General features: G+C 36.8%; 1 protein-coding gene across 4 annotated transcripts in view; it reads left to right on the forward strand.

Annotated features, from left to right (window-relative positions):
* TAOK3 (TAO kinase 3) overlaps window positions 1-15,707 on the forward strand; it is a 175,286-nt gene that overhangs the window by 125,979 nt on the left and 33,600 nt on the right. For all 4 annotated transcript variants that reach the window (XM_045791602.2, XM_045791603.2, XM_045791604.2 and 1 more), the window contains exons 12-13: window positions 3,260-3,427; window positions 5,928-6,134. In XM_045791602.2, the coding sequence (XP_045647558.2) occupies window positions 3,260-3,427; window positions 5,928-6,134 (375 nt within the window). The remainder of the gene's footprint in view (window positions 1-3,259; window positions 3,428-5,927; window positions 6,135-15,707) is intronic.

Below are 15,707 nucleotides of genomic sequence, written 5' to 3' on the forward strand. Positions count from 1 at the left end.
ATTATTTTGTAGTAGATCTAGCAAATATTTTTTCCCTATTTCTCTTTCAATGGTCTTTATGCTGGGCTTCTTTTGAGAGGTCATGCAAAAATTTGTTATAAAGAAGTCAACTTGTTTCCTCCCAGTTGGCTATCGTGTTCCCAAATATTTTTAGGTAATTCATCTTTTCTTCACATTTTCTTCCTGACATTTTAAAATGTCACCTTCACATTGAATCCATTTAAATATAGAGTCAAGGTAAAATCATTTATATGGTTAAAGAGCAGAATCTAAGTGCTATAAACATTGACAATGTAAAAATACTAATGTAACTAGAACAACCCAGGGGTAGGAAAGAAAGATAACTGTACTAATTTTCCTGTTTTTCAGATTAGATGGTCAATAATAAATCTTAAGTTGAAACGCATAGTTTTAAAAAAAAGTAACTCCAATCTTTGTCTTTTTTTTTCTTTTTTTTTTTTTTTGGTTAACGTTAGAGGGTCTTTTAAGAACTGGTAACTCTTGGTGAAGAAATTATAACTAAAGTTAAGCTTTACTTTATTGTCTTCTAATTCTGCTACATTTAAGTATACCTTAATTTAATAGACTTTCTTAGAATTACCATGTATAATTTTTCCATGTAGAATTATTTCTAGATATCCATTATCCTAAGAGAGAATGTCTGAAATGATGTTCTTCAATTTAATAATATTTACTTCTGGATGGTGGAACTTGGAATGATTTACTTTCTTTTATGCATTTTTCTGTAGTATTTAAATGTTTCAAGGAAATATACTTTCAAGAACAATAAAACCATTATTCTAAAAGGATTTGGGGACCTTTTACTTGTAAGGGTTTTGAGAGTAATTGGCTTTGGAGAACAGGGAAGAGATGGGGTTGCAAGCAGAAAGAACATAAGCAAAGGCATGTAGGTGTCTAACACATGGCATGAGTCAAGAACTATGTAGAATGTACTATATGGGTTGGATGGGAAAGACGACTAGGAGTGACTGGATTTAAACCTAGAAATAAAACCATGAACCTGGCTGTAAAAGGCCAGACGTCATCATGGAGGCATGTGTTTAAGATGTTGAGTGAATCAGTTTTAGAAGGCTTAAACAGGTAAGATTTTAATTATCTTGTGCAATAAGAAGTCCAGGGCATTGAGAAAGGAGATGTTATAAAAGTCCAGAACAATAGGCAGCTCAACAATGTCATCATGGATCCAGTCTCCTTCTATCTTCCTACTTTATTATCCTCAGTATGTAGCTTTTATCTTCTTGGTCACAAAATGGCTCCTGCATCTCCAGGACTCAAGTCTTTGACCCAAGAGGGAAAAAGGAGGAAAGGGCAGTGGAAAACACCTTTTCTTCAGGTGTTTTGCCTTTTTATTCTAGAAAACAAAACTTTCCTCAGGGACTTCTGCCTCTATAGTATCTCATTCACCAGAGCTCAGTCATACTGTTATCTGTAACTACAGAAGTTCAACTCTTTTTACTTTCGAGAGCTTACATAAATGAAGGCAAGGAAAAGAAGTTGGAATGGGGGATGAATGGGACACCAGTGTCTTTCACAATGAGTGACACAATCAAATCTATGTCTTAGAAAGATAACAGTGGTGGTAGACCACCAGAAAACAAACACCAAATGAGGAAACATGGGTTACAAGCATAGCTCTTCCAGTATTTAGCTGTGTAAATCACTTAACCTCCTATGCCTGAATTTCCACACCTTGAAAATAAAAGAATTTCTAAGAGCTATTCCTGCTCTTAAAATTCACTGATCCTAAGTTATGGTTTGAAGTTCACTGAAAACCAGTTGGCTCTTATATAGTCACAAGTACTGGAGAAGCAAAATAATTTACTTTCTTCCTTTCGTGCTCATCTGGAAATATGCAGGCTGCACTCACTTCCGGGAATAGTGTTTCATTTTCAGAAAGGACTCTGCAGAGGAAGAGATATTTTATAAAAGCAGGAGCAAAAGCCACAATTCCCCTGACAGCAAAGTCAGGGTGAAGAACCACAAGACATGTACATGTTTTTCTCACAGTGGCCCTATTCCTCTTTTATAGCTGTTTAACTTACGAAGAAATGAAATCCATTCCATCATCCAAGGCCTACCACATTATATCCCATTTCCCCAATATCTTTAAATTATAATTTCACGTAAGTGAATTTTTCACATAACAAACTTTTCCTTTAAAAAAAAAAAAACTTCCTCCTCCCACTTTTGATCATTTTCTGTGTAATCTTGTCAAAATACATGATGTACTTCTCTGCCTTCTTAAAGCATGATGAACATAATTTCACTTCCTGATGGCTCAGAAGCAGTAGTGTTTCACCAACTCTTGGAGTATAAAAGGACTGCATGAGGAGCATTTTCCCCTTTGCAAAATAGCCCACAAACCTTTGTTCATTTTTATGTTGGTTGGTTGGTTGGTTGGTTGGTAGGTGTGTTAGTCATGGATTTTCTCTCTTTCTCTTGACTCTCATGCTGCCTGAGAACTTTCAAAGGACAGTTCTTTTTACAACAAATAACCCTAATTCTAATAGCTCTCCATCCTTTATTGTCCCACTTTTATTCCCTTTCTAAACTGATATAGGCTAAGAAATCAGGAAACCAGAATATGGGTAAAGATCACTGATAATATTGAAAGTGAGGGCCGTTTATACCAGGAAAAGTTTATGGACTTTTTGGGGCAGTTACTTTCACTCTTCAAAGGCCGTTTTCCCTTATTTCTGATTGTACAGCTCTGTAGAGGCAAAATGAAGTTGCCAGAATTATGACCTCTAAACAAATTGAATAGCTGCTGTATTTTCAAGCATGCACTAAATGTGACCACAAGAAAACAAAATATACACAAGTCTGTTTCAACAGGGTATGTAGGGTGTGTAGGAGGATTGAGGCAGATTATAACAATAATATCTATAACTCTGCATTGCTTCTACTTATATATATTCAAATCTTTCAGATTTGAAAGTTACAAGCCTCTAAGCTAGTAGTCATTATTACTTATATGTTAAAGTAAACCTCAGCAATTCTCAAGTAAACTCTAGGACAAAGTCCACAAAATGGGGCTTGAGGAAGAAGAGAAAAGCATAGTTAACTCTTCATAAGAGTTATACAAAATGAGAGGCTATATGAAATGAGTCGTATCTTATTATTTCTGCAAAATCAATAGGCCTATTTTATGTCTATTTACTTTTATAATGTAAATCTTGCCCCCCAAAATCTGTTTTCTCATTTTCAGTTTCTGTTTTTTATCTCCTCCCTCAATCAGCACGATTTTGTTCGACGAGACCGGCCACTACGTGTCCTAATTGACCTCATACAGAGGACGAAAGATGCTGTTCGCGAATTAGATAACCTACAGTACCGAAAAATGAAAAAAATCCTTTTCCAAGAGACAAGAAATGGACCCTTGAATGAGTCACAGGAGGATGAAGAAGTAGGTTCAGTTTATTTGGTAGGCACTGATGGCGTGCCTACCACATGAGAAAGTTCTGGACTGGGCACTATGAAATCCACTTTTGGCAATAAAAATGTAATTGGTGCTTTGGGCCTCAAGAAACTATGCAGAGTTGCAAAAGAGACAATCATAAAATAACTTTTATTTAAGACAAAATATGAAAAATGCTATCGAGGTGTGTCACCATGCAGGGGTCCATAGTGGGGAGAAAATAAGCCTGCTGGGGGGCATTAGTGACGTTTGTGTGCGGGACATGATGTGGGTGGTTTCTGAGAGACAGGCATAGGACAATTTAGGCTCAGGAAGTGCTGTGCTTTAGCAAGATTATCCTGGCAACAGAGTGAATTACGACAGACTGGAGTGTGTCACATTCTGTATAATAGTCCATGCAGGAGGTAATAAGGGCAATGTCAATGGGGAAGGGGGGAAAGGAACACTTTTGAGAAACACTGAATAGGTAGATTTGATAATATAGTGCTTCTCATTGAAAGTGACAGTGACAAGGTGAGGAGGAGTTTAAGGTGACTCTGAGCATTTTAGCCCAGGTGACTAGGGTATGTCAATACTGGGAAAAGAGAAAAAGAACCAAGGAGAAAGAGTAGGTTTACAATGATTTCAGTTTGATGCCTGTTGAGTTTAAGGTCCTGGCATCATATGCTGCCGACATAGTATACAGATGGAGTTTTCAAAGGAGACGTGACTTTCTGTTTTCTCATTCAAATAACTTAAGAAGGATTGGTTGACGCAAGGGTAATGCCATGTGGGACACCTGAATGGTGATGTCTGGCAGTTGGTTGGAAAATTCAAACCCAGAACATAAGAAAGAGGTCTGGGTAAAGGGTAGTTGGCTGGGGGTCAAGAGCATTAAAATGGTAATGAATCAGGAGTTGAATGTAGAAAGGGGAGAGGGCCATGCCATATGAGGACCTAAGAAACAAACATCACAGATGTTCAACAGTCCACAACTTCAAGGACGAAGCAGCCAGTATCATCAGATGCCACAGAGAGGTCAAGTTAGACAAGGACAAAAAATAAAAATAAAAAAATAACTGGGTTTTACAAGCAGGGCATTCTTGATGACCTTTGTAAAAGCAGCTTTACAGGAGTAGTTAGGATGAATAATAGATAACTGTGGGTTTGTAGAATAAATGGGAAGTGAGAAAGTAGAGACAGTGAAAGCTGGTTATTTTAAGATTCATTAATTTGGCTAAGAGGGAAAAGGGACAAAGGACAATATGGAGAGAGGTCCATAAGTATGGGGCAGGTCTCTTCATATTTATAGGCAGAATGGAGAAGCCAGGACGGAAGTATTGAAATTAGATGAGACAGATGTCATTAAAGAAGTAGGATCTCAGGAAGTACATGGGATAGGAGTAAGAGTATTAGAGCCTTGAATAACAGAAAGGACTCCTCTTCCTCTAAAACTAGATAAAAAAGAGGAAAGGAATGAACAATGAATTTTACTTTACCTTTTTATATAAAAGAAAAAATTATCAATAATTATAAAAATGAAATTCAGAAAATTGAATTGGACTATAAAATCTCTTGATTGCACATATACAAACAATCCCCTTTAATTGGGAAAATAAATCTGTTAAAAATATAACGTATTGTTTACCATTTTAAATTACCCAAATTACCTATGATTCCTTAGAGTGCCATGGCTAAGTAACAATTCATTAAAGTTATATACATACAGTATGGTTCTTTGAAAATAGGATTTTTTTTTTGAACTAAGTTGCTTTAATTATATTATTTAATCTTGTATCAAAAGATATCCCACTGTGATGGGTAAATTACATATTCTGATTATTTTACCACTTCTCAAATAGTAGTGTTTGGACTAGCAGTGATGAATACCAGTATTATTTAACAGATATATTTAATAAGATTACAGAGGTAAGCATGATAGAATTGCTTGAGGGAGGCAGAATTTAATTACCTGTCCAGGACAGTAGAATTAATATCCCTGCTTAGACATGAAGTTACTTGATAATGATTTGCAAAGGAACATATTGCTTGTCAAATCTCTGAAAACTCTTTTAACTCTATTTTAGTTTCAAACGACCGCTGCCCTATTTGTAAATATCCCAGAGGTTACCTGTTCAGTTGCCTACAATCTTTCTTTAGCACCTTGATGTTCCTGAAAGTGTCTTACAAACCTGGCCCGATTTCTGCTTACTGAATAGCAATACAGTAATATGATAGTTGCATTTGACAGGGGAAAACCCTGGGGTAGTAGCATTTGGAGCCTTATGACCCATGTCCAGAATGGCCCCTGAGGAAGGCAGAGAAGTGAATTTGAGATGTCTGAAAATGGTGGGGGAGTAGTAGAGTCACTACATAAAAAGTTTATCTTTGCAGATTTGGCAGAAAAGCAACTTGGCACTGCAGAATTGAGTGTGCTTAATAGCTCAGTCAATGGATTGGCACTTTATCTCCAGTCATCTTTTTTAACCCCCATGCCCCATTTTTATAGGACAGCGAACATGGAACCAGCCTGATCAGGGAAATGGACAGCCTGGGCAGCAACCATTCCATCCCAAGCATGTCTGTGAGCACAGGCAGCCAGAGCAGCAGTGTGAACAGCATGCAGGAGGTCATGGATGAGAACAGCTCTGAACCTATCATGATGCACGATGACGAAAGCACTGTAAATTCCAGTTCCTCTGTTGTGCCCAAGAAGGTAGGTTACGTGGTACCCTTCGCAGCTCTAGGCTTTGTCAATGTAGTGAAGCCAGCTCAGGCCACTTGGCATCCAGACGTTTCAGTGGTACCTTTCTACAACTGCAATATGGGACTAAACCTAGCACTTGATAGTTCTCTTACAGTAAAAAGATAACAAAAGACTATGCAAAGCTATAGCTGGGCTGATTTCTTCATCTTCCTCTCCTGATGTTCTGATGTCTACCAACGTCAGTAAATAAAAATAAATAAATCTGTAAATCTCCAAGTCAAAGAAATTGATAAAATCCTCTCAACCAATAACTTTAATATTTTAATCTCAGCAGCTTCCTGAGTATAACCCGTTGGTTGTGTCCATTTAGAAGTATGCTCTCCGAAGTATGTGTCTTAATGTATATTCCCAAGATACCGTTTGTTTTAGAAACAGTTTCTACTCTTTTCCGTTGCCCTTAGATTTATTTCTAATTCTAAAACTAGCTCTGTCAGCTTAAATATTCTGACTTTGGAATGAATGATCCCGTTTTTTATTTTTACTTTGGTTTTCCAATTAAAGGTCCTCCTGGGGTGCCTGGGTGGCGCCGTCGGTTAAGAGTCCCACCTTGGTTTTGGCTCAGGTGGTGATCTCAGGGTTGTGGGATTGAGCCCTGCGTCCGCCTCTGTGCCCAGTGCAGAGTCTGCTTAAGACCCTCTCTCCCTCTCCTTCCCCCTGCCTCTCTCTGTCTCTCAAATAAATAAATCTTAAAAAAAAAAAAATCCTCCTTTCCTACAGGCCTATCATGGTTCATAAGTTGAAGTACTTCATGAAAAAAAAAAAGAAAAAAAAAGTCTTAAAGTCTCTTGCAGAGCATTTTCTGTAAGATGAGTATTAGACCGATTTACCAATAATTCTTTGGAAGAAGTCCCAAAAATGTTTTGAGTGACTTTAGGTAAGCAGTCCACAGTGTAGAATTACATGAAAGAATCTTTTTCTTTTTCCTTGTAAGGTATATATGTACTTATTTTAATAAATGCCAATGATTACGTTCTAATTTCAGTGATAGAGCATGTTTAAGAATTTTTTTCACTTAGACTTCAATTGGTGCATTTTCCTTGGGACAAAAAGGAAATTGAACAGGTAAGGATGAAGGGCAGAAGAAAATATATTGGTCCCTGGTCATAAGTAGTGGAGGGATGCGTATTTATTTTCTCAATGGATTAACTTATTCATTTATTCAACAAAAATTGGTGAGGACTTCTACTACATGCCAGGAACTATGGATACATAGGAAATAAAACACACATAGCGCTTTCATGAAACTTATTATCTGTGGGGGAGATTAGGAAAATAATTGTACAGTTAACTATATCATATGATTATGAAGCTTCTGCTCTGGGTAAAAGGAGGATTCAATCTGTCAGGAAGTAGTGGAAAGCCTACCCAGTGAAGTAACATTTAAGCTAAAACTTCAAAGATAAGTAGAAGTTAGCTAACCTGGGGTGAGAGATGGGGATGAGTCAGAAAACAAGCGCAAAGGCCCTGAGACAAAAAGAGCTTTGTATGTTCAAGGAAGAGGGGAAAGGTCAGAGAAGTTAGAGCTTGGTGAGCAGTGTGAAGAGTGAATGGAGTCTAGAGAGACAGCAAGGACCAAGTTATCAGAAAGCCGTGGAAGCATTTTGAGGAAAGGAGTTATATCACACAGATGCAGAAATCTGCAGAGTTCAGCGTTGGCAGCCAGCCTTCTTTAAACATGGGCAAGTGATCCTGTATTTGAAAGGTGGAGAAGAAGGTTTTGCTGGGCTCTCTTTTTGGAAGGAGCTATCATGAATGCTGACAAATCTGGCTCTTTCCTTCTGTTACCTCTGGAGCTCCATGGGTATAGCAATCAAAAGAAAAGGAATTCTACTGGGTCTTTTTACTCCAGGACCCTCAAATGAGAACAGAATTAGAAGAAAGATACTACTGGCACAGTCAACAAGAAGGAAAACCCTAGTCTTGAACTCACTGGAGATTTTAATTCTAATTTTGGTGTGTGATAGTACAGACCTGTCTTGTGATAATATAGGTTTTTCAGTACTTTTTTTTGCTCTCATGGTGTAATCACTTAAGAATAGATGTTAATTTATGGGGCACCTGGGTGAACAGTTGGTTAAGCAGCCGACTCTTGGTTTCAGCTCAGCTCATGATCTCAGGGTTGTGAGATCGAACCCCACATCAAACCCTGCATCAGCCTTCCCACTCAGCACTGAAGTTTCTCTCTCCCTCTGCCCCTCCGTACCCATGTTTTCTCTCTCTCTCTCTAAAATAAAATAAATCTTAAAAAAAAAGAATAGATATTAATTTATATTCTGAAATAGATGGTCATTGTATTTGATCCATACAAAATGTTTGTCAGGAAGAATTTAAGTTATATAATGTATTTCTGTTTTATTATGAAATAAATATATAGAGGAAATGTGATGAAAGAAAATTGAAAAACACTTGTGAATAAAACTGAATGAATTAACTGAACTGAAAATATAAGCAGGCTAACCAAAAGACAATATCAACAGAGTAAAAAAGGAACCCACAGAATGGGACAAAATATTTGCAGATCATATTTGGATATCTAATATTTGCATATCTAGTAAGGGATTGATATCCAGAATAGAGAGGGAGCTCCTAAAACTCAACAAGCAAAAAATGACCAACCCAAATCGAAAATGAGCAAAGGACTTGAATAGACATTTCTCCAAAGAAGATAAACAAATAACCAATAAGCACATGAAAAGATGCTCAATATCTTTACTCATTAAGGAAATGCAAATCAAAACTACAATAAGATACCACCTCATGCCCATTAGGATGGCTACTATCAAAAAAAAAAAATGACAAGAGCTCGCAAGGATGTGGAAAAATTGGAACTCTTGTGCACTGTTGATAAGAACATAAAATGGTATAGCTGCTGTGGAAAACAATATGGTAGTTCCTCAAAAAATTAAAAATAGAATTACCACATGATCCCGCAATTCCACTTCTGGGTATATACCCCCCCAAAATTGAAAGTAGGGTCTCAAGAAAATATTTGTACGACCATGTTCATAACAGCATTATTTATAATAGCTAAAATTTGGAAGGAACCCAAATGTCCATTGATGGATGAATGGATAAGCAAAATATGGTATATACATACAGTGGAATATTATTCAGCCTTAAAAAGGAAAAGAAATTCTGACATATTCTACAACATGGGTGAATCATGAGGACATTATCCTGAATATGCCAGTAACAAAAAGACAAATACTGTATGATTCCACTTATATGAGGTATTTAGAGTAGCTAAAATCATAGGGACAGAAAGTAGCATGGTGGCTGCCAGAGGCTGGGGAGAGGGAAGAAGTGGAGAGTTGTTTAATGGGGACAAGTTTCAGTTTTACAAGATGAAAGAGTTATGGGGAATGGATGGGGGTGATGGTTGCACAACATTATAAGTCTATTTAATAGCCCTGAACTGTATACTTAAAAATAATTAAGATGGTTAATTTATATATATTTCACCACAATAAAAAAGGGGGGAAATATAAGCAGGCAGTAAAAGTAGAATATGTTATATGTGAAAACTAAATATGCTATCTCTTCATGAGACCCGTTTAAATCCTATACCTGGGCTTATAAGTCTATCATTGTAAACACAACAGAAATACAAAAATTATTCAGAAATTTTATATTTGTTGGTATGCTTGATTTCCTAAAAGTTTTCCACTTGGGAACATAAATGAAATAGGATCTTTTTTTTTTTTTTTTTTTTTTTTTTTTATGAAATAGGATCTTAAGCCCTTGATAGAAAATTTTATGTAATGGATCATAGGAATGAGGAAACTAGTTTATAGTTCTTTCTGTCTGCCACTGTTAGTGTTATTTTACTTTAGACAAGTCACAAACCTCTCTGGGCCTCCATTTCTCCATCTGTAAAATTAGGAGTTCTGTATGGTTTCAGAGATCCCTTCCAGCTCTTAAATTCTGTATTTCTGGGGCGCCTGAGTGGCTCAGTTGGTTAAGCATCTGCCTTTGGCTCAGGTCATGATCCCAGCCGGGGTTCTGGGATCAAGCCCCGCATCCGGCTCCCTGCTCAGTGGGGAGTGTGTTCTCTCTCTCCCTCTATCCCTCCCCCTGCTGTGCTTTCTCTCTCTCTGAAGTAAATAAATAAAAAGTCTTTAAAAAAAAATTCTGTATTTCTATTCCTGTAATCTTTAGAGAAGCAGATCTGTGATGTGACTTTCAAGCTGTTTTGTAGAGAGATGCCTCAGGAACGAGCCTCATCCATACCTCCCCCAGGACAAGGCCGGCTTTTCTCTCTTACATTATGTGTTTGGATTTCACTTAAAAAGGGGGATTTTTCTAAAAGCCACTGTTCTGATCAGTCCCTCCTTCTTCATGCAGATGGCATAGCAGTGACACTATATTACATGTAGGTACAGGTAACATTTAGGTCACAGGTTGGACTCTCTGGGAAGCAGAGCCGAAACAGTTTCAAGCAACAATTTGTTTTTTAGGAGTTTCCTTTGGGATCAACACCTGTGGAAGAGAAAAGGAAGCAGCACTGGGCAGAGGGCAAAGCTGAAGTGCAGGACAGCTTCAGCCAACCCCTAGGGGAGTTGTGGGGCTAAAATGACCCTTCAGAGTTGTCCAAACTGAGCCAGAACGGCTGGGCCTTGTTACTCTCACCCAGACCACTCATTGAATATGAGCAACCTGGGAAGGGTGTGAACTTGCTCAAGGCTGCTCTCTGCAGCCAAGGCCACCTGTAAATGGATTGCCAGCCATCAAGTTTTTTCTTAGAGGTAGCTCTAGGTGGTGCATTTCTGAGTCTACATAATTTATAATTTGTGACCACAAAGATTATTTTTGAAAGAAAGCGGTCAATATTGTTTTATAAAACACTTACCTGTTTTGCATGGGTCTGTGACCAGATTCCTAGAAGGGCCTATATATCACCAAATTATATTACAACCAGTGTTCTACCCATTATCTCATTATCCTATTTTATTTTCTTTTTAATACTTGTCACCATTTAATATTATATATTAATTTGTTTATCTATTATTTCATTAGTAGAATGTAAATTTCATTAAAGAAAAGACTATGCCTGCCTTGTTCCACACTGTATCTTAACACCTAGAACAGTGCCTGGCGTAGCACAGGCATTCAGTAAATAACTATGGAATGAATGAATGAACGAACAAACAAAAAACACAAGGAATGAATTAATTGCCAGAGACTAAACATCATGCTATTTTGGTTCATTGAACATATGGATTAAAATGGTTAAATAATCTTAAGTATTGTCTTTATGGTTTGAAAAACTTAAATAGCATATCTCCAATAATTATACACCAGACAGTAAGAACATGCTTAATAAATACCAAATTATAAGAATAAGGTGAGGGATTTTTTTTGCCCCCCCCCATCTTGATTGTTACAATCAGGCAGACATTATCCTAAATTAGTCAAATCATAGATAGGACGCAGATCAAACCCCCAAAAATGTAAAGTGGGACACTGAAAATTTTCCTTTGGCATCAGAATTTCAGGTTACTTCTTTTTCCTCCAGTCCTCGCCTCTATTTTGGTCTTTCCCAGGCCTTGAAGGGACCCTAATCTGATCTCCCTTTTGAGTAAAAATGACTTGATAAGTCTAAAAGTATGTTCGGACAAAATACGCTTTAAGCACTTTTCCCCTTGCTAATGTTGCCACACTGCTTTTTCCAATAACAAGAATATCTAGAGAATATCTCTAGACTGTTAGCTCCTCAAGAACATCTCTTCTCCTACCACCCAGCATCGTGTCTGTCACATAGTAAGCACTCAATAAATGTTTTGTGAACTAAAATGAAGGTGAACTTATATAGGACACAACTCTACATACGCCTCAATTCTCGATTTTTCCCAAATGACTCCAGAGCAAACTCCTATTCCAGATTAGGTTTTTTGCTGTCACCAAACTCCTTCTGAGCCTCCGCCCTACTCCTCAAAATCATTGTGGATGTAGCAGCAGCAAACCGATTATAATAGCATTCCAACCAACAAAGTCTGTTCTTTTAATTTGCCAGTGAAAAGGTATACTTTTATTTTGTTTAAGTCTAAAATCAGTTATCTTTGCCTTCTGCTGTCTTCTATTAATATATATCATAAGAATTTAATATATTAAAGTGTTCATTAATCAATTTGTTCTTTTAGGCGTACCTAATGAACTCTAGTCATCATGGCCCCCTTTGAGAGATTATTTTTAAAAATCATTCTATCCTAACTCCTAAAGCTTTATTTGGCCTTTTTCCTGTTAGTCAGTGTTCTCTCCCCTCCCCCCCTTCTTTAAAAAAAGAACAGCTTTCACCATTTTTGTGGGAGAAAATAAAAAGAGATGTCCTTGAGGGGATAGGATGTTCTAGTTTAATTTTCACTTGCTTCGGTGCCCTTTCCTATTATTTTTGCTGAGGAGAGGGGCGGGTTCTTTGACTCTTCAACTCACATTTGGCAAAGTAAAAGTAAATTAACACTTATAAAGGTAATGTTTCTCGAACAGAGCAGTCCTATGCCTTTACCCTCTGCATTCTAGTCATTTTTTTCTCCCTAGTAGCTCTCCTCCCCAGTAAAGATAGCCTTGTCCATCTTCTTCCCTTCCTCTAGCCCCAGATTTCGATAGCAACAACTGCTTATGCAATAATTTAATAATTTTGAAATAAGCAAAAACAAAAGAGAGATGGTGGGTTTGTTGATCCCTTCTCCACAGCATAAAAAGTGTGGGAGTCTATAAAAAGGCTTCTCATCATCCAAAAAAAGCCATTTTTAGATCCTCTTCCTGCCCCCAAGTAAAGGTGTGCTTGTGTGTCACGATTTTATGACTTTCTTAGAGTACAGAGTGGCAGGTTTTTATGAAATACAAATTTGAATTCTGTTAAATAATATAAGAGAAAACATCATTTTCCCAGAATCTTCTCAGACCTATATTCTTGAACTTATTTATTCAGCAAACATTTACTGAATGCCTACTAAGTAGCAAGCACTAGGTGGATGCTAGGGAGACAGATTTTTCAAACCACGTTTACTGTTTTCAGAAAGCTCACAGTCTCATGCACAGACGCACAAGTAAGTACATGATAGTATGATAAAGATATACCCAAAGTATAACTGTCCAGACGAGTGGTTTGCAGGGTAATTTCAAGTTAATCTGGAAACTCGAAACAAGCCACTACACCATGAATCTTAATTTCAGAATCTAAATAAATAGATACTTAGAAAAAAAAACTTTAAATGAAAGTAAAGCCCCCTGTTCAGGGTATAACAGTTAAGTTTGTGCTTCTGGCTTCAGGTACTTCAGTATATTGTATAAAAAGTTCAATTTTTTTTGCTAAAGATTTGACCAAAATTACGACAGCTTCTTTTCTTTTTTAATCTGAGGAAGTTTTATTATTTTTTTTTACAGTGAAAGAATATTATAAATTTACCTGGTTAACATAGATTTACTTTTAAAACTGGTCCTCAACCGTATTGATATTTAAAAGAGCTGTTTTGTTTATTCCCAGATGATAATGTTTTAAAGATAAATTATAAACAAGATGTGTATTTTGTCTTGGTTAACTAGAACATGATATTTGTTCTTTTAAAAAAAAACCGAACAGATTTTAAGAAATCTCTACCCCCAATGTGGGGCTCAACCTTACAACCCCAAGATCAAGAATCATATGCTCTGCCAACTGAGTCAGCCAGGCGCCCCAATACTTGTTCTTAATCTGCTAATATCATTCTTCAACATCAAAGATGTTGGCCCTCACATTATTTGTAAGTAATTTGCATCAGTGCCTAACTGCCATTATAGTCTTAAAGTGAGTTCAGTTCAGAAAGTCTGGGAGCCAAGTATGGTGCTCATTTTCAAAGGGACTGCTATTTGAAGGGGCAGTGTAACCAACAGACAATATACCCAGTAATGTTGATAGTTTAATTTGTTTGTACTTCTCATGTCACATTTCCCTCATTTTAAAATTGCTTCATTGTTTAAGTTGTCTTCAGAATTTTAAACTTGTTTTCTGCATTGGAATTGAATATTTTAAAATTCATTTTCCTGTGCATTTAAAATGGATATCTACTGTTAGCTGAAAATTTTACCTCATTTTTTGGGCTCTCGCATAATATTTGAAGACTTTTAGTGTGGGGATAGGTTACGAAGTTGCTGTGGAAAACTCCTTTTATAAAATGAAAAATTTTTAAGCTGGAATAAAGAATTATGCTGTTAACATTATTTACTATATTTGAAGTAGATTAAAGTTTTGGACCTATTCTTCAGATTAGCTTTTAAAGTAGTAGTATTTTTGTCTGAGGGGATGGGGAAAAATAATAAAATAGCATTATTTTTAAAATAAACCTTAGTGGGTTATTGAATTAGCTGTGTGTTAACCAAAATCACTGATTTCGAATTTTAACTTTTCCAGTGTATTCCAATATTCTTGATTTAAAAATTTAACAAATATAATGTGACTTTTAATTTGCTAAGCAAGATCCTAGCCCACAAGTGTTAATTTTTATCTGAGAGAAGACACACTAATAATATTAAAATTATATTTGTACATGAATATGTTTCACTTTATTCTGTTAAGTGAACAGTGTAGATTCTAGTGCCGCTGGTTATCTTTGTAAATCAAGTTATTACAGTTTGAAACTGAGCTGTTACCTCTCAATGTACTTAATGTTAGCTCATTAATAATCACCAAACTTTGACTTCTCAAGGCCTCCTATAAAACCACAGGACCCTACCAGTCTGTCTCATCTGATTGCTGTCATTTAGAAGCTTCTTGTTTTTCTGGGACTGTAACGTTAGGTAAGATCAGTTTCGGAGAGGGGCGCCTGGTGGCTCAGTCAGTTAAGCGTCTTCCTTCCGCTCAAGTCATGATCTCAGGGTCCTGGGATTGAGCCCAGCATCAGGCTCCCTGCTCAGCAGGGAGTCAGCTTCTCCCTCTCCCTCTACCCCCCCCCCCACTTGTGTTTTCGCTCACTCTGCTCTCTCTCTCAAATAAATAAATAAAAATAAAAAATCTTTTTAAAAAAGATCAATTTCAGAGATAAGTGTAACTTATTAATAAATATTCAGCGATGTGAATGGCAGTAGATCCCAGTGCCTTCCTCTCTAGAACCTTAAACCTAGTGCATAAATCCTAGTCCCATACCTGACCTCTCTTTGCCCTATAAAATAAGAGGTTAGATTTCCTGGGAAATAATATAGAAGTTTTAAATGGCCTATCAAAGTTGTTTTTTTTTTAATCTCAAAAATATGGATTAAGGTACATTTTTAACCTATAGTACTATCTAGTAGAACTGCTTGCAGTGATGGAAAGGATCTATATCTGTACTGTTCGGTATGGTAGCCATAGTTAGTGGCTACCTTAAAACATAGCTGGTGTGACTTGGAAACTGAATTTTACATTTTGTTTAAATATCCATGTGGCTACTGGCTATCATATAAGACAGCACAGCAATAAAATATCCTTGCATTTGGCATATATGTCCTCAATGGCGTTAAAGGTCCCTTCATTATTTAAAAACAAAGTAGACCTCAATACAGTAAATTGAA

This window comes from Ursus americanus, chromosome 30 (assembly GCF_024610735.1).
Source record: "Ursus americanus isolate L20-20 chromosome 30, mUrsAme1.1.p, whole genome shotgun sequence".
Classification (NCBI taxonomy): Eukaryota; Metazoa; Chordata; class Mammalia; order Carnivora; family Ursidae; genus Ursus; species Ursus americanus.